This window comes from Amia ocellicauda, chromosome 22, assembly GCF_036373705.1.
Source record: "Amia ocellicauda isolate fAmiCal2 chromosome 22, fAmiCal2.hap1, whole genome shotgun sequence".
Taxonomy (NCBI): domain Eukaryota; kingdom Metazoa; phylum Chordata; class Actinopteri; order Amiiformes; family Amiidae; genus Amia; species Amia ocellicauda.
In genome coordinates this window covers 10,116,085-10,139,059 of record NC_089871.1, presented here as the reverse complement: position 1 = coordinate 10,139,059, position 22,975 = coordinate 10,116,085, and the positions used below count along the sequence as shown (strand labels likewise).

General features: G+C 41.0%; 2 protein-coding genes across 2 annotated transcripts; one reads left to right on the top strand and one right to left on the bottom strand.

The window, feature by feature from the left end:
- Positions 1-729: 729 nt before the first annotated feature.
- On the bottom strand, positions 730-22,316 carry LOC136718529 (multidrug and toxin extrusion protein 1). Its single transcript, XM_066696281.1, has 18 exons — positions 22,022-22,316; positions 10,997-11,155; positions 9,907-10,008; positions 9,628-9,696; positions 9,008-9,156; positions 8,377-8,419; positions 7,872-7,916; positions 7,627-7,724; positions 7,412-7,509; positions 6,645-6,758; positions 6,422-6,489; positions 5,706-5,814; positions 5,311-5,386; positions 5,038-5,107; positions 4,418-4,550; positions 2,564-2,750; positions 2,272-2,422; positions 730-1,115 (listed from the first exon to the last, which is right to left on the bottom strand). The coding sequence occupies exons 1-18, from the start codon at positions 22,313-22,315 to the stop codon at positions 732-734; spliced, it is 2,349 nt and encodes a 782-aa protein (XP_066552378.1). The 5' UTR covers position 22,316; the 3' UTR covers positions 730-731.
- tmigd1 (transmembrane and immunoglobulin domain containing 1) lies at positions 14,201-18,270 on the top strand. The gene is made up of 6 exons (XM_066696032.1): positions 14,201-14,308; positions 14,466-14,547; positions 15,012-15,290; positions 16,032-16,313; positions 16,741-16,844; positions 17,688-18,270. The coding sequence occupies exons 2-6, from the start codon at positions 14,490-14,492 to the stop codon at positions 17,697-17,699; spliced, it is 735 nt and encodes a 244-aa protein (XP_066552129.1). The 5' UTR covers positions 14,201-14,308; positions 14,466-14,489; the 3' UTR covers positions 17,700-18,270.
- Positions 22,317-22,975: the final 659 nt, after the last annotated feature.

Below are 22,975 nucleotides of genomic sequence, written 5' to 3'. Positions count from 1 at the left end.
CTGATTAGGACCAGGGGAAGCCCTCTCTCGTTCGAGTAGGCCACGACATTCCTGAGCAGCATGGCGTTGTCGGCCGCCGATCTCCCCCGGGCACCACAGACCTGGTCGGGACCCACGACTTGAGGGAGTGGCCGCTGCAGCCGGAGCGTCAGTGCTTTGGCCAGTATCTTGTAGTCGGTGCACAGGAGGCTGACTGGCCGCCAGTTCCTCAGATCTTTTTGGTCTCCCTTCTTGTGAAGAAGGGAGAGGATACTCTTCTTCATAGAAGGGGCCAATCTGCCCTCTCTGTACATCGACCCCAAGACCTGGGCCGAACCCAAATAAAAAAGCGTCAGAGCCTTCATGTTGCCTAAAAGACAGGAGAGAAAAAGCACTTTGGTTTAAGGAGTGCCGAGAAGGATGCACACAACACCCATGGTTAGAACTGTATTCATCACCAGCGGCCCTGCCAATAGATACCACCACCGAGCCCCAGGGTCACCTGGAACAGCAAGCCAGACTTCTTGACTTATGACCTCAGAGTAAGCAATAAGGACAGTATGCAGTGACTGGGTATGCAGTAGTCACAAGGGAGAGGAGGAGGAAGTCAACCAGGAAGACACTCTGTGCTTGTGTGTGTGTGTGTGACAGGTCTATCAGTGTGGTGAGGAAGAGTTTGTATCATTCTGACAGCCAGGGGGAAAGGTAGACAGTTGTACCCAGGACCTCTAAAGCCTCCGACCCTCAACAGCTCAGGAGGGGGTGGTAAAATTGGCCCATGGTGGTGCCGTGAAGTTGCCCCACTCCTGTGCTGTGGTGAAGTTGCTCCACTCCTGTGCTGTGGTGGAGCTGCCCAACTCCTGTGCTGTGGTGGAGTTGCCCCAGGCCAGAGCCAAAGCCTCCGCAGGAAAGGCCAAGTGCATGATGATGCCGACTGCCAGGAAGCACACTGCGGCCAGAACTACCAGCCCCCGACGCAGCACCAGCTGGGAGATGGAGAGCACCCCCACGGGGACGTCCTCCCAAGCCCCGTCCCCACCACAGGCCTCTGTCCCCCGAACCACCAGGGCCAGCTCCCCCGTCTCCTCCGTTCTGATGGCAGCGTACGCACAGTGTCTCCTGCCGTTCAGCTGCATCTGGGAACACAGAGAGGAGAGGAGAGGTCAGGGTTCCCCACAGCACTGCACATCAAGCAGGCCCGAGTCAACTGTGCAGAAAACAGAGGACGTGCAACAGCAATTTAGGGTCTGTGAGGTTAAGCACGGTTATATCTTTCCAACATCAGACGCTTTTCGCCACAGGATGGATCCATGCGGTTTGTTATTGCCTTATCCTCCCAGACCTGTCATCAGGCCAGCGAAGTGCAGACTTCCATCTCCTAATCTCACTGGTATGAGAGGATGTGAGCAGCAGGTTCAGGCACAGTGACTTTTCAGTGCACAATCACAGGTCAATGTTAAAGATAAGCGTATTGTAGCATTTAAATAATCCAGCTACAGACTCTGGATATTGATGCAATTGTATTTTTTAGTAAAGTTGCAAACATAGACACGAGGTGTTAAAACTCTATACTACTGTAAGATATTCTGGGTTGCAGTATATTTCTCTCCCTCAGAAATGTTTTCTGCCTGTGAGCGTGACGTCCTGCAAGGCCACAGCTTAATAATTTATGACATGGACCCAAGTACAGCTGGAAGGCATCAAGTTCATGCTCAACATGTGGACCCTAGCCAAATAGCAGGGGCCCACTTTTAGGGATGTCTTGCAGACAAGTTTCACTAGTGTGGGAGACCATGGTTCCATAAAATATGATCATATGCTGAACTCATGGTATAGAGGTGTTTTAATATGATTGGTTGAGAGGGAACATATAAAGTTACAAGAGAACAAAGAAGAACAAAAACAAAGAAGGTAAAGAATATCAAATTATATTAGTTGCACAAATTCTGTCACAAATAAATAATTGCACACCTGTGACTTGATACAACTCCCCTCAGAAAATAATTACATTGAGGATATACGAGTTTCAGTTAAAATATTATACAAATTGGCTAGAAATCATACACAGGGAAAATTCCTCTTACATTCCTCTTACAGTTGTGGCTGAAATTATTCACACCCTTCATTTGAAACATGTTATACGACCGTAAAATTCCTGTTGATTGAGTTAAGACAGGGAGTGTAAATGTTTGCTACACCATGGATTCCCCCATCTTAACTCAGTTTCACACTTCATATGGAATACTCAGGTAAGTATAAGATTGTCCAGGACATCCTGGTTGAGTTCCTCACCTCTCCGCTCTGCTCTGCGGGCTGCTGTCCAGGGCCCGGGATGGACAGGGTGTCTTGCACAGTCTCTCCAATAGGGGGCTTCATCCCCACGCGTACCACATGCACTTTCCTCTTGGATCGAGCCAGGGCCTGCACATCGACAAAGACACCACTTCAAAATACAAGGCATGGGCTGGTACTGGGAGGTTTTTCCTCAAGACAAGGAGATTGATTTCATAATGTTATTTATTCATGTGTTCATTTTAAACACAGTTTAGGTCAGTGTCTGATTAGCAAGGGGGAACGTTTCTACAACGTTATAATGTTTCTACATGGATAGGTTCCTGTGAGCGCAGCACTCAGCTGGTTCTGGGAGGCTGATACAGAGGAGTGGACAGGACTTGCCTCCTTGGTCACCTGCTTCCAGTTCAGTTTTATGATGACTGTGATGAAGGCGGTGGCCTGCAGGCACACACAAATCAGCAAACCCAGCCACAGGCCTAGGGGGAAAGGGCAGTGAGTTAACCTTGCAGAGTTTACTGGGAAGGGTGCTTTGAATCTTGTTGGCATGCTCAAGGTGAAATGGAGAGTAGGGAAGGAAATAATGTTTTACAACTCTGTATTTGATCAAACACCTGGTACATGAACTTCAATACATGAGTGAATTTTTCACATAACTACCTGTGATGTAGCACTGTGGATTAGTAGTTAGGGCTCTGGGTTCAAATCCTGGGTGGGGCAGTGCTGTTGTACCCTTGAGCAAGGTACTTCATTTAGATTGCTCCAGTAAAATGCTCAGGTACAAATGTAAGTCGCCTGGATAAAAGTGTCTGCTAAATGACAAATAATGTAATGTAATGTGAAACCCCTACACAAGTCAAAAGCAGCCAACAGGTATGGTATTGGTGGCATTTGATCTTGGCGGTCCTTCAATGTTGTCTCATTTTACGTCGTTCCGAGATTAAGTTGGCAACATTGCACTCAACAGTCAGTCAAAATCATCTCTCTGTTCTCCAAATACATTTTTTTTACGGTAATTTGAACCGTTTACTCCTGAATTTTCACAATGGCTTCAAATAGGGACATTTTAGCTTTGACATAATCCATAATTTCCAGCCCCATTTCTGGTTCCGTCTCTTAGATTTCTACGGAATGCTGCGCATGCATAATTTTTAGTCGAAAACTCATGTGTAAACTTAATTTCCCAGCTGGAACTGCGTATTGAACTTGAAACAACGGAATACGATGTAATAGTGGAAGTAAAATGCAAAATACTGTAAAAGGCACTGTAATATTTCATACAATGATATGTGATTCATATTATAAAATACAGACCTTAAATGTTGGAATTATTAAAATGTATAATATTACAAACAATATATCAACATTCTCAGAACCAATTACGACAGAACTTCAGGGGATGACTGTATACAGATAAATAAGTTTGGACTGACATGCTGGTGCACATGTGAAGAAACCCTGGGGCTGCAGACAATTGATCCTGATCAAATGGGAGTGTAGACACGACACCACTGATCCTGATCAAATGTACCGATGCCTTTGATCCGGATCAGAAATGACATTGTAAAAGCACCAATTGATTCAAAAGAGACAGTGAAAACCTCAAGGACCCTTGGCCTCAGGAACCAAGCGTGGAGAATGCAGTGTAAAGTTTAAAATGGATCTTGACCAATGCGAATACCAATCCTGATCACAAAGCCTCTGAAACTTGTGGTTTCACTCCCACTGCGTTCTTAATTACTTAACTCAACCCTTAATTGAACTGCTGAATGGCGAGAGGTTTTTAATTAGTATAAACCATTGAAGATGTTACCTTACCTGTAAACTATCATAACCAAGCAACCACACTCTGTAACTTCTTAGGAGCAATTTAAAAAGCTTCCATTTTGCTAATTATTTGTTCCAATAGGGTAGTTCAGCTCAGTAGCCAAGTGCTCATTTGGAATGAAATTGTAAAGGCCTCATTATGAGAAATGAGCAAGCACTGATTGGGGTTAGACAGCAATAAAAATAAATAAAAAAATCAACTCGAAAGTGTGTGGGTGGGTAATCATTTCAATAATAATTTTAGATTTTTGTTTGTATTATTGATGAATAAAACGTCTATGGGTTTAATCTTTTACAATTGTTCCATAAGAAATCATACCAATGACTCCTAGCTTTGCTGCAAACATTAAAGAGATCCCAACAGGGAGACCGATGGAGTAGTACGTAATAAGATTAGCAACTGCTGGAATCTTCTGCTTTCCCGCTCCCAGGAAGATGCCTGAAGAGACACACTGGGGAGAGAGAGAGAGAAAACAGCACAGCTTTACCATCACAGCGCTCATTGTCAAAGCTGTCAAAAAGCGATTTCATGAAAACGTACACACTGATGTGCAGACGCCATTATTACCGGCTCTCTCAACACTTCAGACGTGTTCAAGGCTGAAGCATTTGAAATACATTACAATGTGACATTGAAAAACATTGGGACATTGAACAAAATAACAGTGCACATTGTCCAGCACAGATAGAGAGAGTGCATTCATACTCAGGCTGGACTGCAATTTGTTTTTAATCAATTAAGTTCAATCAACAACTAAATCAAGTAAATCTCTCCAATGTACAAATTAATTAATTCTCCTAAGCACACTTGATTTGGAGATCATTTGGAGGATGGATTACTTTAAAATACACACATTTATTAGTACCACACATTTTGATAATAATGTGTAAGGAGAGACTTCAGGCAAATAGATTAGCCCAGCCCCCTTCAAGACTTACCACAAGTGCATCGCAAACCTGCAGTGGAAGGTAAACGTTCATGACATGTGAAACCGTCTGCACAATCTCTCTGAGGAACAAAATCCAACAAGACAAAAGTCACCTCATGGCAAGTTTCCCTCTCTGTTTCTTTCCTTCATAGTTTGAACGAATGCTTCTTGAGGAGACACTGGTGTGGACAGGGTGACACACCCAAGCCTTTAATCACATTGTAATCTGGATTTACATTTCATTGCTTTCCTGAATTCTCACAGCCTTGTTGACCACACTCACTCATCAGAGGTGAAGATGTAGCCAATCACATTCTTTGTGGATCCCAGTATGATGGCCAAAACCCCAGACAGACAACCTAGAGAGAGAAAAATATGGAATTCAAATTGATACTGCAGACCACTTCATTGTGGAGGGAAATTACTGTGTTTAAAAAGTGTCCCCTGTTTGCCTTCGTCTAATTTTCAACTTTATTTTACTTCCTTTCTCTTTCCTCTATTTCTTGTGTTCCTTAACAGCCACCCACCCTGAATTACGTCTTTAATTATCGGCAACATCCTCAGTTCAGAACAGATCTGCACAGTGCTCACCGTACCCCCCGTGATGAAATGCACAGATCCATCAAAAGACCATTACAGCAACTTGAGAGAATCAGAGGGCAAGCCTCCCAGACTGACCTGCAAAGATGAGGGTAACCTTGCTGGACAAGAGCGCCTTGGCAGTCTGGCCGGCCCCCAGCGCGTTCCCCACACGCACGCAGGCCGCTGCTTGAATTCCTGCGGGGATCTGCTCAGCACAACACAGGAGTAGGGTAACATGCTCCACTTTACATCACTACTCATTAGTCAAGTTTTGAACAAATGTCAGGTGAAAATTATGCTGAGGAAAATCCTCTTACAACTATGGTAACTTAATTTATCACTATTATGTCTGGTAGCAGGGTTTCCAGCTACCATGCGACACATTTTCTACTGGATTTTCTGTCCTGTTGTTCACAACTGCTTCTGTCCAATATTGCTAATTATTAAATTGGTTTATTAACACTGACAAAGGTCTTTATCCACTGATGACTTACATCTATAAAACCTGTGACACCGTGCCGCTGCAGGATCAGGGTTAGAGATGACTGGTCGCGTGCTATAGAGCCTTACATCTGGTAACAGTAATTGGCAAAACAACCTACACGCAATATAACTTGGTTATAACATTAATTTATGTAATTTAATTGTCAGATGAATAAATTCCGCTGCATACATATCTTTGGAAATATATAACCAATTAAATGACCCGCTGCATACACTGTAGAAGCAAATAAAACATAGCCTCAAACATCTTCCCAGTGAAATTAATCAGTTAGTGTTTAGTTATACATAGTTAATCATTATGCTTTTACCATATAAGCAATTGCTCCCAGCTCCATGATCACATGTTGGGCCCCAAGGTCTATCTGCCCCAGCATACCTGCAGGCCAACAGCAACAGTCAACAAAGCAAAGGAAAGCAAACAAAGTGCTGATATGAGGTGTCTGTACTTAAACAGTAGAACCATTCTTCAAGGGAGACAGCAAGAAAAGGACCACATAACCATGCTGCCCTATTAGGTTAACAGATCCCGACCTGCTAGGATGTTCCCGATCTCGAAAATCCACCACTCGAAGCACGTCATGAGGGTGCTGGGAATGGCCAGCTGCATGAAGGCCCCCCACTCCTGCAGGGATGCTGTAGACCAGCCTGTAGGGGGAGAATATTCTTAGAATACGTTCTGAAATCATTTGAAATATAAACCCTGACACTGATGCCACCAAGGAGCAGAGTCAGGACACAAAAAAGCACCAATTACAAGGATCTGGGGGATCCCAATGTGGCTTCAGGGTTCTGGGAGTCTGTTCTATTAATCATTGACAATAAGACTAGTATTAAAAGTGAACTTTTAATGTGCTGCCAGTGTGACCCGAGGATCATATACTAGAGCAGAAAATGATTTATAGAGCCTTGGGCTGAGTTGTAGCCTTCTTGGCACTTTTGATGGTTTCCTGTAATGTCAGTATAGCTCAGGTTTGTCCCTAAAGAATGTAACACTTATGCATTTTATCCCATTTGCCTTTCAGCCCCTTCATAGTAGATTTCAGATTGGGATTTGGGATCTATAGGGTGTTATTTTAGGTGGCTGACTTGCTTCAATTTCTTTTCTAAAATGTCTCCTAATGATGTAACACCACAGTTTTCAAGTTGGGCGAGGGACATTCCTGCTCTCAGTAACCATCTTGCCTGCTGCTTCAGTTTGCACTATCACACTGCAGGCATAGGCAAGCATTAGAAAATACAAGACAGCCTCTAAGGTAAAGCAGGGACTGTGTCATCACTACGGCACTTCTTTCACTGACCTCCCCAGGTCTCTACGTGCAGTTTCTTCCATCGGATGAAGGCATACAAAAGTATACAGATGGAGATTTGAGCTATGGAGTTGGCTGCTGCAGACCCTCTAAAAACATGGGGAAGATAACAGATTGGTATTCACAATCATGCTTTATAAACATCAAACATCAGAAGAAAATTTAAATCGATAATAAGGCAGAAAAATATTAATAGAAATGCTTACTTTACTCCAAGTTGCAACTCAATCAACAAGAAGTAGTTTGTTGCCAGATTTATGATATTTGCAGCTGCAGCAGCATATAGCTGAGGCCAAATTATACCCTAGGAAATAAAGCATGAATGTAATCATTGAAGTATTTTTCCATTCTATTCTATAATACATACATAATACATTACAACCAGTCAAACCAGATCAGCATGAGAGACACCAATCGCACACCCATGCACACACAGACACACACAGTATACCTGGTTCTGTAGATAAGACGTTTGTAGGTAATGAAGAAACATGGCCTATAGTGAGAGAAAATACCAAGTCATGGTTTCAAGAGATGGCAAGAATAACAGGGCAGATGAAACTCTCATGACAAGCATGTCTGACACCCTGACAATGACATCACTGCTTTACTGGTGACATAAGCTGTGGTCTATAGATGCCTATATGCAGCTCAGGGATTGGATCAAAGCTCTGTGCAGTGTTTCCTAGTCATAGTGGAAACCCAGGTTTTTCTGTTTTCCATGTTCTGAAAATAAAGATTGTTCTTGTCTGATGCACATCAGTTCAGTGGCCACAGTTGGCAGAGCGTTGGCTGCATTGGGTGGGTGCAATGAGTGGGGGATCTAGAGCTGGCTGCACTGCACAATAATGCCCCTCACCCCCACCTGACTAATTTAAAATAAGCAACCCTAAAAAAGTCAAACAAATTGGACTCAATACAGAGAAGTTCCTTCATGTTTGAATAAATATACTCACAGGAACAGCAGGCAAAAATGCAACCACATAAAGCTGAGATATGCTGAAACACAGAAACAATCATCCGTACTTCTAAAAAATTGTCTCATTTAACATCATACACTGATTGTGCATATAAACAAAAGTTATTAACAAACAGTTGTGCACAACTGAATGGCACTTAACTGACCTATTCACCTGGCTTGCCTCACGATGGAGGAAAAACAAGACAATTAGCAATATCTTATCCAGAGCTGCAGTCTAAGATTATAGTCTTTTATTCTGAGTTGCTAGCAAGAAAAAAAATCATTTATTTAATATTTTATGTGATGCAAAGCAATCAGTCTTTAGACTCACTAAGAAGAAAAGCTAATCCCAAATCCACCAACATAGCATTATCTACAGAGAATTGCAACACATGGGCTCATAGCTATAGAACCAGCTCCCTGATTGTACTATATACCTAATCATTTCTTGATCTGTTTGGTCAGATGAACAATGATAATAATCCCAAATGTAAGGAAAAGACTCCACTATTTGGGGAATTATAATTCCTAGCCTTGTTTGTTTCCTTTAAACAGGGCAACCCAACCCTACCCACAACGATGATGAGGATTATTATTATGATAATTATTACTGTTGTTAGTCTCACCTGGCCACTTCGGGGTCCTGATGCAGAGCCAGTAAGATGGTCTCTGTGTTGATGAGAATTGCCCAGCAAGGCAGGCAGAACAGCATCAGGATGAGAATACTCCTCTGCAGAATCTCTCCCACTCGCTTCAGGTTCTTGCCCCCAAATGTCTGTGAGGGAAAGGGAATGGAAGAAGGATTTAGGGTGTGTCAGCATAACACACCATGTTGAGCACAAGCAGATGCGTCTGTCAGGTTTGTCACGACATTCTCCAATTACCATCCATCCATTTGTGACAAACCACTTATACTAGTACAGGTGATAGTAAACCAGAGCTGAACCCAGCAGGCCATCCTGGATGGGATGCTCATTCATCACAGGGCATCAGACACACATACATCGCACTCACACGACTACAGGACAATATGGTGGAGCCAATCAACCTCAGCAGCTTGTCTTTGGGATGTGGGCAACACTGGGGCACCTGGAGAAAACCCAAATGACCCTGGGGAGAGCAGGCACACTCCACACAGGTAGACACCCGAGGCCAGACTCGAAGCTGTGAGGCAGCAATGCTAACCTCTGCACCGCCGTGCCGCCCGTAGGCAAAGAACAAAATTTGCAAACCACAAAAAACGTACCTGAGATACTAATGTGTCGCATGCTAAGCCCAACCCAGATCCTGTTGCAGCCGTAGTGACGTTGATCACCTGAAAGGAAAAACACCACTGTGAAGGCAGCTTCAAGCTCTTCCCTCTGGGCTATTCATTTCTATTAAAATCTCCTCGTCTCACTGTACTGCTTATTTTCAATGCATATCATTTATCCTCCTTCATTTGTAATAGACTGGGTGAGCACAATCAAGTCCCTTCTGGTTCTTTAACACGTGATCTGGGCCTCCATGTCCAAAACACACTTACTGCTGATGCAAGAGCAAAGCCACCCAGTTCGGCATTCCCCAGGTGACCACAAAATATACTGGTGACGAAACTCAGGAAGTAATTCAATATCTGAGACACCACCTGTAGATAAAGACAAGAAAATATAACCATTGGCATCTGAATTCCATTAAAACCTTTTTTCCTTTCTAAAATGCAATATAAAATAGAGATTCCACTTATCTGAAATGCAGTAATTCTGTTTTTAATGTAATATGCATGTGTCAAACTGAAGACCATTTTAATTATTTCTTACAATGATACTTTGTCATATTTGCATTTGTATTCTCTGGCTTTTACAGTGAGTGTGTATACGAGGCAGGTTTTGAGGAGCTTTTCATTAATCATTAATAAAAAAATACTCAAGACCAGACCTTAAGTGAAATTGATAGATTTGCGTGTTATTGATCAGCAAAACAGATTAAACAGAATTGATGTGCCCTTAATTTCAGGGTGAATATTAATTTGCATGCCCCCAAAAGAGCACAAGGCTGGGAGATCTAATTAAAAAAAATCAACATTGCTTTGCTTAACCCTCTATTGTACACAATAATAAAACATATTGGAAAACAGGTCTATATAAAATAACTTCCCACAAATATTTTGTGAACTCAAGTTCTAGGCATGTGTGCTGGAAGTAAGATTGTGCAATTGCTGTACCAATTATAATAAATCACTTTGCACATTTTCTTTAAACAAAATATTAGTTATTATTAATTGATACTTTTTTGGCAAAATTAACACTTTGTAATCAAGCTACAATTCACGAAAGCCCATAAGCAACTTTCACTTTTATTGTACCTCAGGGCTTCCAGGGACCTCTGACTCACACATCTTACACCAAGAAATAGTATCATGACTAAAAGATAGTCTGCCACTGGTTTATTAGAATTATCTTGGAGTTACAGCCTTCTGCTACAGAACTGAAGCCTTATTATGTGTATCATGCTGCAACAATTGGATTGTTTCCCTCGTGTTATGCAATAGAGGGTTAAAATAAGAGCCGTATATATGCACTATTATTTTGTTGCTCTGAGCATTGCACACAGATTATACAAGATCAATGTCCTACCAAAGGCCCAGTTAAGCGCAGGACTTCATAAAGCTCTTCTCTGTAAACCAGTGGGATCCATCGTCTCAGACAGGCACAGCAGAAGAGCTTGGAACTCGGGCTGGGGTCCTCTGCAGGTGTCTCTCGGATTGCTGGAGAATCGGTTCTCTCATCCATTTCCTTGGCAGAGGAACAGAGTGTGGCAGGGAAGCCTGAGCGTGTACCAGTCAGTGACCCAAGACACAGGGCTGTGTACTGAGCAGCTCCTACTATACCACGTTACTGATTAAAAAACCTCGAGTACAATTACCATAAGTGTAGTCAGACTTTAGAATTTGTGAAAGATACTGGGGTTTGTGTGGGGGCTGTTCAGGTCTGTAATTACTATAAACTTATCTCAGGGAAACCTATAAAAAGAAGCAAGCATTTTCTTTGAAGGCTTGCATTGATTTGAATGGTACTTGGCCTAATCTTATCTAAAACCTCACTGATCCTGTCTTCTTAAAGGGAAACTAGTTGTAATCAAATGTTTTGACTTCTGTCTACTTGTAACTTTCTGAAAAAAATAATAATATTATGATAAGCATGGAATGCAATTTTCCCAGAATGCTATTCCCCATTTCACTGCCCTATCCAAGATCAATTTTTCCCTCCATATTTGAACACCGGTGCTGTCAACCCAGCAGGACTAATTCAAAACAATCCACAGAATGTGAAAAAACAGGACCATCTCTCTACAACCTGCTTTCTTCAGTCTTGTGAAATTACCTTTACGGTATCTCAAGTTACACAACAAAGATGCTTTCTGGGAAGAGTCTGGGCTTAAAAATGGTTAACAAGAGGGACAGACCCTTTTAGGCAGAGATTGTGGAAGTGTGTTCATATTTCCACTTATTTCTAAAGTGTGTGCGTCCAAATAATTATGGATAAGCAGAGGGACCTTTGGACTCTAAGATCCATAATGCACACACCCCGACAAACTAGGACAGGAGGCTCTTGCTAAACTACACAGCAGCTGTAGGTTCAATTCTTTGGTTCAATTCTAAAATCCCCCTATAGCTGAAATGTAGCATATTTAAATGTTTCTTCGAGAAGTGGCCATGTGACCATATAAATGTATCCAGGTAGAGTGTAGCAATTCCCATGCCAATAATGACATCATAGACGTAGAACACACACAGGGCTCTGTGAAGAAGGAACATCCTCACTGATGTTTAGGCCATTAGTAGTTACAATGCCAGTGTTTTATTATATCATTACTTAAGGATTCAATTATCATGAAACACATTGTATACTTGGAACCATTACTGCACATCACTGAACTTTGACCTGAGAAATTCTGCTGGGAAGAGCACACTTCCTTTTCCTCTGTCTTTTCACAGGAGAGACACACCCACACCTGGACCCACCCACCCACACAGTGATAGGTCTTAAACATCAGCAGATATCTCAATAGTATGAAACCCAATGCTCTCATCAATTTCAAAGAATGAAATTGCACAAATAGGGTAAGGAGTCCCATACATACGAAGCAGTTGTTACCGACGTGTAGGAGACGGACACTGGCAGATGCATGTGGTGCATTTTTCTCTGCTGTCCCTGACCTTAAAAAAGGTACTAATTCAGTTTTATGATTCAGCTTACCACTAAATACACAGCTCAGCCAACAAGTTACTGGTGCCAGAAATACATTTATGTAAATAGGTTTATGTGAAACATGGGTGTCATTAAAATAAGATTTTGCACACCAAACAAAAAACACTGCACAAGAACAACATATCAGGAAAAAAGGCAAAACTGCAATAAAGTGAATTTATTTATCCATAACCATGTAAAATAACTGTTAATGGTGCTTTAAATGGCAGAGCACATGTTTCAGAAAGCAACTGTGACTATGATCAATGCTATGCTTAGCGTAACACCCATTGTCAGCTTTAAATACTCATTAAATACGCAAGCATTCAATATATTGTTACATTACTGACAGGTGGCTGTTAAACCCGTTTATCACTTGGGCACAACAAATAATAAAAACAAAGTATATCTAATATCTTTGCACTTATCTCAACAAGCAACTAGTTATTTGATAATCAGCAATCATTCATTTGAATAAAACATGACAATTCATGTGTCATATTCAAACAGTAGATCTATTTACATTCCCTCTGTATAAGGCACTGCTGAATACAGACTTTTGGGAGACAGGACTCATCTCCAAAATATGAATCACATTCTCATCTTCAGAGAGGAACAAAGCGATGACTATTCATTTTGCTTACATATTGCAAACCAGAGAATCATTCAATTGTCTTTCACCAAAATGCAACAAATTCATGACACGAAAACAATCCTCTTGCGTATACCAGACTGATCATACAGATCAATAGGAGTCTATCTGAACTAGCCAGCCTCTGATGCTGTTACCTCTAGAACAGTGGTTCTCAGACTGGTCCCAGTGGTCCACGCCGGCCCTCCAGGGGGTGCAAATGCTGGCTGATATTAAAATGTTTATACCTTTTGTTTCAGACATGACTTAATATTGTACTTATTATATTTAAAAGTAAACTACACAGATTAAATAAAATCTAGATTTTCAACTATGTTCAAATAACAATATTTGATTTCTTATTGGCTGGAGTGAGCCGTTCCCACCGAGCTGCTGCACTAGACACGGCCTGTTCGCAATGCAGCACCATCTGTCCCATTAGGATGGCAAATAGGAGAGAATGAGATACAGTGGCAGTTTAAGGGTTATATGTAATGATGAGTTAAGATCTAAATGCCCCCCTAAAAAAACAAAAAGCTGCATTACAAAATAATAATTAAAAAAAAGGTTTTATGTACCAGTAATATTAATCATTTTGTATGACAGGTATTCAGAGATAAGTGAATGCCTTTTGTCACCAGGGGTGGGGGGCTGGGTGGTCCATGGAAATGGGTGCATTGGCTTAGTGGTCTGCAGGCCAAACAAGTTTGAGATTCGCTGCTCTGGAATAGAACTACAGGCGTTGTTTTGAAACTTATATTTAGTCATTCTTTTTATTCCAAACCGCTTCCAAATCTCTGCCAATCTGCCAATTCTTCTGGTATCTTCGATTATAAAGCAATGAGTTTCACAGCACCTGGGTTGTCAACCTTTCTCTGTTTGCGTAAAGCTTAATATATGCTATAAAACGTTTTGTGACAGTGGGACCGAGGGGTGCGTCTCTTTGCAAGGTCATTACACAAATCACTGACAATATATAAATCCTGCGTATAGGGAACAGCAGATTCTCACAAGACTGCACTAGCCTCTGGACAACACGTACCGCGTACAGGCTGAATTTAACATAGGTAAGTACCCTGCTGTCATTTCCCTTGAATTAGAAATGGATACTTTATAAGCAACAGAATTTACTTTGCACATATATTTAAATTTTGACTTGTGGACTGTCGTAAATGCTGAATATATGAAATGGCTGATTCATCCTCGCTATTTTTTCATTCCCAGGGGTGTGGCAGGCTTTTGGTTAAAATGAATCAGATCTGTGTGGCACTTCTCAGTCTTCTCTACTTCACCTCCGAATTGAGAGGTAAGATACACCGGTACTGTAAAAACCTTTAATACGACTGGAATCAATAGCCATTTTTGAACAACATCTTAGGTATCGGGGTGGAACTGAAACAATGGGGAGGATGCAGTAGCTGGTGCTACAGACGCAGATTAACTAATGAAATATACAGCCCAGGAAGTGCAGGGCACATCCAAAAACACAAAAACTGATATTTATCCAAGTGTACAACCTTCACCATACTGTGACTGCTTATACATTAGCGATCTCATTAAACTGAACCACATGTTGGCTAAAGCTTAAGATGACGTTCAGGCAAGAATTGGAAGCATGTGCACAACCCTGTAGGAGCAGGGTCTCGCGGACTAGGGCAACAGACCCCAGCCGCAGATGATGGAGCAGGGCCATGAATTTCTGTGTGAGAGTGTTGGGCCGGCTCTGTGAGTGTGTGTGTGTGACTATCTGCACTGTGCTGGTGCTGCCAGCTGTGCAGGTGTCTGTGCACCCAGCGGTGTCTGGCGGTGTGATCTCGGCACAGAGGGAGGACACACTGACACTGACCTGCGAGGCCGTGGAGCGCGAGGGGGACGAGGAGCTGGACTGGTACCGGGAGACGCAGCGGATCTCTCTAGGGCCAGAGAACAGGGTCAACACCAGCAGCCTGTGTGTGTCCCCAGTCTCCAAGGCCGACAATCGCGTCACCTTCACCTGCCAGCTCAGACGGGAGGCCAGCGTCAATGCCTCCATCCAACTGGACGTGCACTGTAAGTGGACAACGCTGGACACACAGCTCACAGTGATAGATCTGTAAGAGGCTAGACTGGAGTTTCCTGAGTTCCCAGCCACAGGGTCAGGCTGTACAGGGAGAGGCATTATTCTCTAGACTGGTGTCTGGTATTCACATCAAGTGTACACATAGACAGAAGCAGGTTTGTGTCTGTAGTGCATTCACAGCAGCTAATATAGAACACCCTAATCTAACCAGTGTTATCTTAAATTGCAGAGACTATGATAGTGTCACACACTGAACTCTTATTCTAATGAGTAGTAAAACACCATTTAGCTGATTTTCCTCCTATGAGGCAACAGTCCAATATAATTTATTGTCTATGAAGTGGGAGGTTTGCCACTGCAGAAAAATTTGAACTTTTCAAATTTATGACCTGTGGAATATGGGCAAAAAGAGCAGTTAAGTCTCTATATCATCAATTGAATCCTGCACAACTCTGCTGAACAATTACACACTGTAAGGGATAGCAGATCCCAAACAATAACAGGATAGATTAATTATGCTTTGCTACCAGGTGAAGCATATGAACCACAGAGTGTTTGAAATCCAGGAAAAAAATATATATATTACATTCACATTTGTTTAAAACAGTTTTAACCTTTTACATTGCAAGATTTTCTTTTAAATATACTTTCCAAAAAGAAAAAAGAAAAACAAACAGTTAAACTGAATTTTAATATATGTATTTGTGCTTGTATGTATTTTACTATACCAGTCCCCCCAGAGCTGTCTGGCACAGAGCTAGTGACAATGGCGCAAAACCAACAGGTAACGTTCACCTGTGATGTCCACGCCAACCCTCCGGTGTCCGTCTCCTGGATGAAGAACAATGAACGCCTCAATCTAGACACAGGCGGCTACACTCTGTACCAGGATGGCAGGGAGGCCACACTTTCCATCAACAAAATCCAAAAGTCCCATGAGGGCAACTACAGCTGTGTCACAGACTCCCCAGAGTACGGGCAGAGAACCAAATCCTTTACCCTCACAGTGGAAGGTCAGATTAATTATTTAATATTAATATTTATTATTCCTGGAAACAAATGTGTTGCACCGCAACAGCTTTACTCTCTTATGTTTGTTGGGCAGGATACAGAAACACCATTGCCAGTACACTTATGTGGCCACTTATGAAATACGATGAGTGTTTCTTATAATGCAGTTCATGTGAAGAATTAACGATGACTAGCATATGAACTAGAATATAATTTTTTAGAAGCATTTACCAGCTTTTCGTAAATATAGGTTTAAGATCATCCAATCAAAGCCTATAGAAATGGCCTCGCTCTTTTCACCACCTGGGGAAGGCACAGGCCAGTATTCATGTTTGTGGACATAGAAACACATTGAGCCTCCATACAGAGATGTAAAAATGTAATTGTTTCCAGTTAAGTCTCACACAGTCATTCTCCTGCTGCCTACAGGTGAGTGGACGCGTTTCCCGTACGAGCCGGTGATTGCCGGGGGGGTGATAGTGCTGTGCACAATGATCCTGGCTGTCATCTCCAGGAAGGAGAAGATTGCCAAGGTAAGCCGGCTTTCCCCTCACTGCAGGCCCTCTGCACAGTGTAATACCTGATCACAGGGTTGGTTGTGCATTGAAAGGGTGGTTGCATACACAAAGCCTTTGTTTTTTAAACGCTGACAAAACATACTGGAAGATCTACAGATAACAATTGCGACATTTGACTAGATTGGATTCTGCTAAACTTGCTTTTAACCAACTTATTGTACATGCCCATGTGCTGTACCACAAAGACTTAGGCAGAAATTAAAGTGTTGACATCAAGCTGCCTTACAAAAGGATTGGATCAGAAGGTTTACACAATCTAACCTGCTTTTTCTGAGAAATTATTGCACAGGAGTGTTCATAATTAAGATTGAAAACAACTGCACAAACATTACAAAACTGTGCTGTCTCTGCATCTTCACTTCTTCAATGTTGAAATATAATGAACAGATCTGGGTTATCTCTCTGCCCTTTCCAGTCTATGCATTCCACAACAGTGCTGATGAACAAGCGAGTGCATTATACACTTCAACGACCATGTTGGAATGAGTTACAATGGAACAGAAAAGGAATTAAAAATCTTTTAGTACCAGTGAATGCTAAATATTCAATTACTTTACATCAAAAAAACCTAACAAAAAAAAAAACAATGAATGTTAAAATCTACAATTGTACGAGCTAGCAAAAAACAAATAACTATATTTTTGAAATCAAATGAAAAAGCCTGTTAATTTATTTTCAGTGCTGTTAAAACCTCTTTGTTGAAGCAGGATGTTTTCCAGACCTTTTTGTACAGGACAATGATGTTGCTTGAAATACAACTGCAGTATATTGAATTTAAAACGTATATTCTTTCCATAGTGCTTCAAGTAAGATGAACTCGTCTCCCAAAAACCTTTGGCCTGCAGTGCCAATGCATTCTGTCTGAGGATTGCCATCGAGGACCCCTCTGAACGGCTGTAATATGAACATCCTGCACCGATTGTTTTTTACACTGCTGATATTAACGTCAAAATAATGGATTTTATTTTTCACATGCACTAGCTTCTTCTGAAGACAAGGAAAGAACAAAACAGTGATGTCTGACTACTTTAAATCACCCGTAACTCTCTTAGACACGGCTCCATTAAACATTTATATATGTTTAGGCTTTTGTATTATTTGTTGAAATGTGTGTTTAATGATTCATAAAACATATGCCTCGTGACATCCACACAAACATCAAAGGAAGAAATGCCTGGCTATAGATGCTTTTAACATACCTTTTTTTTAAGCACTAAAAGCAAATAACCTTGCGTGGGAGTTTAATAAGTCCATATCTCCTTCTCAGAGGTAGTACTCTTCACGGAAGTGTATATTTGAAAGTGCAAAAGAATGGAGAAGATGTCTTTAAGTGTCATGACTATAAATCTTAAATTATTGCTAATAAAGTTATCCAAGCCTTGTTGACATTTCTCATTAAAACCACGTGGTAACTAAATTAATGAGTAGGTTCAGCACATGTGAAATCAGCCTGCATTAGTTATCAGTGCTGTGGATTGCTCGTGTGATATGACTGTCAGCCTCCATCCTGCCTGTTCTCTGGTGTTGTCAGGTGGGAGGAGGGTGGTGTGTCTCCGAGGTGAGGTTTCTCCAGCTTGCGTAACCTCTGCCCACTTGCTGGACACAACAAGCTGGCAGCTTTCTGAACATCAGAGTCAAAAACATGCACAATGGAGCCCAAAGCTAATTACACAAGTTACACTTTAACTGTCTGAGGAATTGGCAAGGGCACTTCTGGCACAGTTAGATTCCACAGATAGAGGAATAAAACAATTAAATCCAAGTTAAATATTGATGCTTTTGCAGTTACAAGGGGCTGTGTTCAAGGTCAAGGTCTAAGATTCCCATGATGCATCTGTTCATCTCTCTCTTATTGTCTCCCTAACAACAAAATAAGAAAATACCTTATTTTTTTTTATTTTTTTATGTTATGCACGCAGTGTTGCGATTTGCAGCTTTGCATTAGTGGATGGTGAGTAAAATGTGATGATCTTTGATAACTCAGATGCTGTCACATGTATCCACAGGCAGAGGCAGCAGTCATGTGAGCTGCAGGCCCAGTGCACCAGACAAGAGGAAAAGCAATGATCATGTTTGCTGTCTTGGCATATTTTATTATTTGTGTCTGTTTCTACAGCTCATATTAATACTACTACTACTACTACTACTTCCTCTTCTCATTATTATGAATTATCTGATATAAAAGTAGTAGTCAAAATTACTTACACTTTGAAAACTGTCTTTAGGACACAAATAAAGGAATAACCAAGTATTTTAACTCCTGTAATATTCAGTGCATGTAATTCCGGAGAATCATGTAGGACCCTGTCCCTTTAATATATATATATATATATATATATATATATATATATATATATATATATATACACATCTGTGCGGAGCGCTGATTTATTTAAAAATTATTCCGTTAACAACCAATCAGAATACAGTATTGCTACAAAACCAATCCAGAGCTAGCCACCGGGCGGGGTTGTGGGAGTTGCGCCAAATTCAAACAGAGCAACCGAGAAAGAGAAAAAAGTGAAAATCTCAGCTTGGAAGGAGACCTCCATCCGTTTCTCCCAATTACAAAAAGGTATATATTTATTTTCCTATTTCCTTGATATTTGTTTCTCATGCAAAGTGTGCAGACGTTGATCATACATCCTAAAATACAAGCGAGGAAATAATATACCACTCCTTATCATGCAATTTCTCAGGGACAACTTTGAAAAATATAACTAAGCGAGGGAGTTGTCTTGCTTTGCACAAAGAGATAATACATTATGGTAAAACAGACAGCCTGTAGGCTATATAAAGAGGCGAGTTGCGAAATTATGATCATGTTCCTAGCTAATAAACACCTACAAAAACACGATGTTCAACTACGCCACTGCTGATATATTAACTTGCTAGACTGTTTAAAACTAATCACAGTAGTAGCACCGTTTAAATAGTTACATATTAGAAGGTATAACGCAAACATCCTTCTCTCATCAAAGACCTCTCTACAAATTCAGCACTTATCGCTAAGCCAGCCCTTATGGATAGGGTCCAGTTGTTGGACTGTATGTATAGTTATATATATATATATATATATATATATATATATATATATATAGCTATTCTGCATTTAGTTGTATTTTAGTGTTGATGCTGGGGTTTACCTTAATTTGTTTCCATATTACAGAGTGTAGTATCAGTTACTTTCCGTACTTCTTCAGCGTAACAACAAAGACTTGTCTAAAGTGAGTTGTAATAATAACAATAACACAATGTGTTCCAGACGAACTTCCAAATACTACTGATGGTTAATTTACATTGAAATATGATCCATGTTGGCTTCTTAATGTCGGTTTTAAAGTACATTGTTATCGTATAGCCACAGTGCAATCAATATTCATTTTAATAGAGGAATGGCACAGCGCACTCAGCCTGACCAACTGATCCTCCGCACTGGAGCGCCTGCGTCCCGACACCCCGCTGTGCCACTAAACCCCATCCAGAGACACGAATGGGCGCTACATTGTTTCAGAAACAGATCCTGACTATTGTTAATATGTATCGATATCCGTCCCTCGGCGTACTCCTGTAACAGTAGCATTATATAACTGTCACAATATTGCAGACTGGTTTAATGAAGAGGATGAAGACCAGGAGGAAGTATAAAGTGCCAAATATAGAAACCACAGCAAGTCAGCAGGATCGTGTGTTCCAGTTCAGCATGCATATCTCACTCAGTAACTGTGTTAACCTCAGTTATTATGTATTTACTTATTTCTTGGCAGACGCCTTTATCCAAAATATAAGCGTAATACAAAGTGCAATAATACAGTTCAGGCATAAAACATTACAAATTAAAATGTACATAATACAGTTAAATTCAAACAAAATACATTTTACAAATACGTTAAGGTCATTTTATATCATATGAAGTACACCCCATATTTAATTATGTGTAAAATGAACGATACAACTTGCTCTGGGATTGTCTGTAGTAAAATATCAAATATAAAAAACTTAATTTTAAATGCGCTCCTTATTGTTTACTGCTACTGGAAATCTATTTTAATACCATATTACTCACATCCCAGTAAATAGATGTTTTTTTTGTATTATTAATTATACTTTAACTGTCCTTTTTTAGATTTGTATCTTGTGTTTTAATATAAAGATAAAAAAAACTGGTGGGAGTACCGATATATAAAGAGATTTTATCTTGTCCTTGTGTACATCTTTAAAGCCGAGGGGACATTTTTTATTTTGCTTCTACTTTCAGGGCTCACCATTATTGTGTAGAGAATGTAGATATAATGTTTATGGATATATACATGTTATACGTTTATAACAATTAAATACTGAATATGCCCATGTACATCAATATGCTTAATTGTTATTTGGCTGTAATTATTTATTATGATTGTGCAAATAAACTACTGTAAATAGAAGTTTAAATTAGTTGCATGTTTTCTACAGTACCATCATTAAACACGGCAAACACATAAGCTATTATTGCTGCACAACATGTGTTCTCCTACGATATACAACTTGTCACAAAACAAAATCAACTTACAAGTTACTGTCAAATTATTCATCGTAAAAAGTCCCTTTGTCGCATTAAAATTACCAGATCGTTAATACTTATTTACAGGCCTCTACTCCATAACAGTACAGAAACATAATAGTTTTACAAATGCATGTATGCAACCTGGAAAAAACAGTGAGTCTCCCTGACCGTCCCTAGTGTTTCCCGTCAAAAGAACGGATTGTGTTTCCGCCATTTGCATTTCAAAAGTCACATGACTTTTCTCACAACTTTGATTGGTTAAACTACTGTATTACTTCAATTTGCTTCGATAAAATCAAATCTCGTTTGACAGTGTAGCATAATTTGCTCGAAAATGGAGAATGTGTAATTTCTAGAACAACAAAACGCCCCTTCTATATTTTTCTAGTAATGTCAGCTCAGACCCACAAAATACCCGAGTTGCTGTTTTTGAAAATGGACGTGAAAAAATGTACTCAAGTGTAACAACACCGAAAAAGCGCAGTCGTTTTCTTAATAACCAATGAGCTCTTTCTGAAAAGATGTAATGCATTCAAAAGTGTGGCGAATGCAATGTCTGTCGTCTTTCCAAACAGGACGACCCTACCTCCACCCCGCGAGTCATGTCGTCCGCGCTGCACGGGGCGGGCTGGCGGACGCACCGGGTCCTGGACGAGTCGGACGAGGGGGACAGCCCGGCTCCCCGGCCCGACCGCTTCCGCAAGCTGCGCGCCTCCACGTCGCTCAACTCTCTGCGCATGTCCCTGCGCAAGCGCCTGCCGCTCAAGGCCGTGCAGACCAACGTCAGCGACACCCCGAGCTGGGAGGCGCTGGAGGCCCGGCAGCAGAGCGGCGCAGTGCGCAGACTCACCCGCAGCGCCCGCAACTCCATCGGCGGCATGTGCCAGGTGACGATTTTGCTGGACAAAGTACGACACGGTAGTCAATGTTTCAGTCTTCAATTTCCACTGCAGTGAGGGTAAACTTAAATGTAGACCTTAATTTACATTTTTAAGAAATAAGTAGGCCTAGATTAAGATTATTTTGGCGTTTTAAAACATATTCAGTGTAATAATAATGCCATACTCAATCACACTGAAGCACTCCAGTACCAGAAAGATAACTAATAAAACAGTGCCAGTAATCATATCACATTTGTACATTAGTAATGTACAAATGAGCTGCCCCAGTGTATGATTTGACTGCGGATAAATGTGGGTAATCACCATTATGATCAGGCATTGCTCTGCAATTATGAAAAACATATTTAGATAACTAAACAAGCAGATCCTTCATAGTAATACTGTGGATTGCCTGAAATAATTCAACACATTCCTCATTTTCTTTTCACAAGGGCTGATGTTTGCTGTATAATAGAAGTGTAGTCTCTTGTTGTGTGGTTGCTAGCAGCTACATTTTCAGTTCAAGGGCTTTCTCTAGCTGGATAGTTTGTTGCCAAGAAGCACCCTATACCTTCAACTGCTTTTCCTCCTGCCTCAGAAAATTCAGAAGAGACGAGTGTTGCGGGAGGAGTGTCTGATGGCGTCACCGGGTAAGCCCT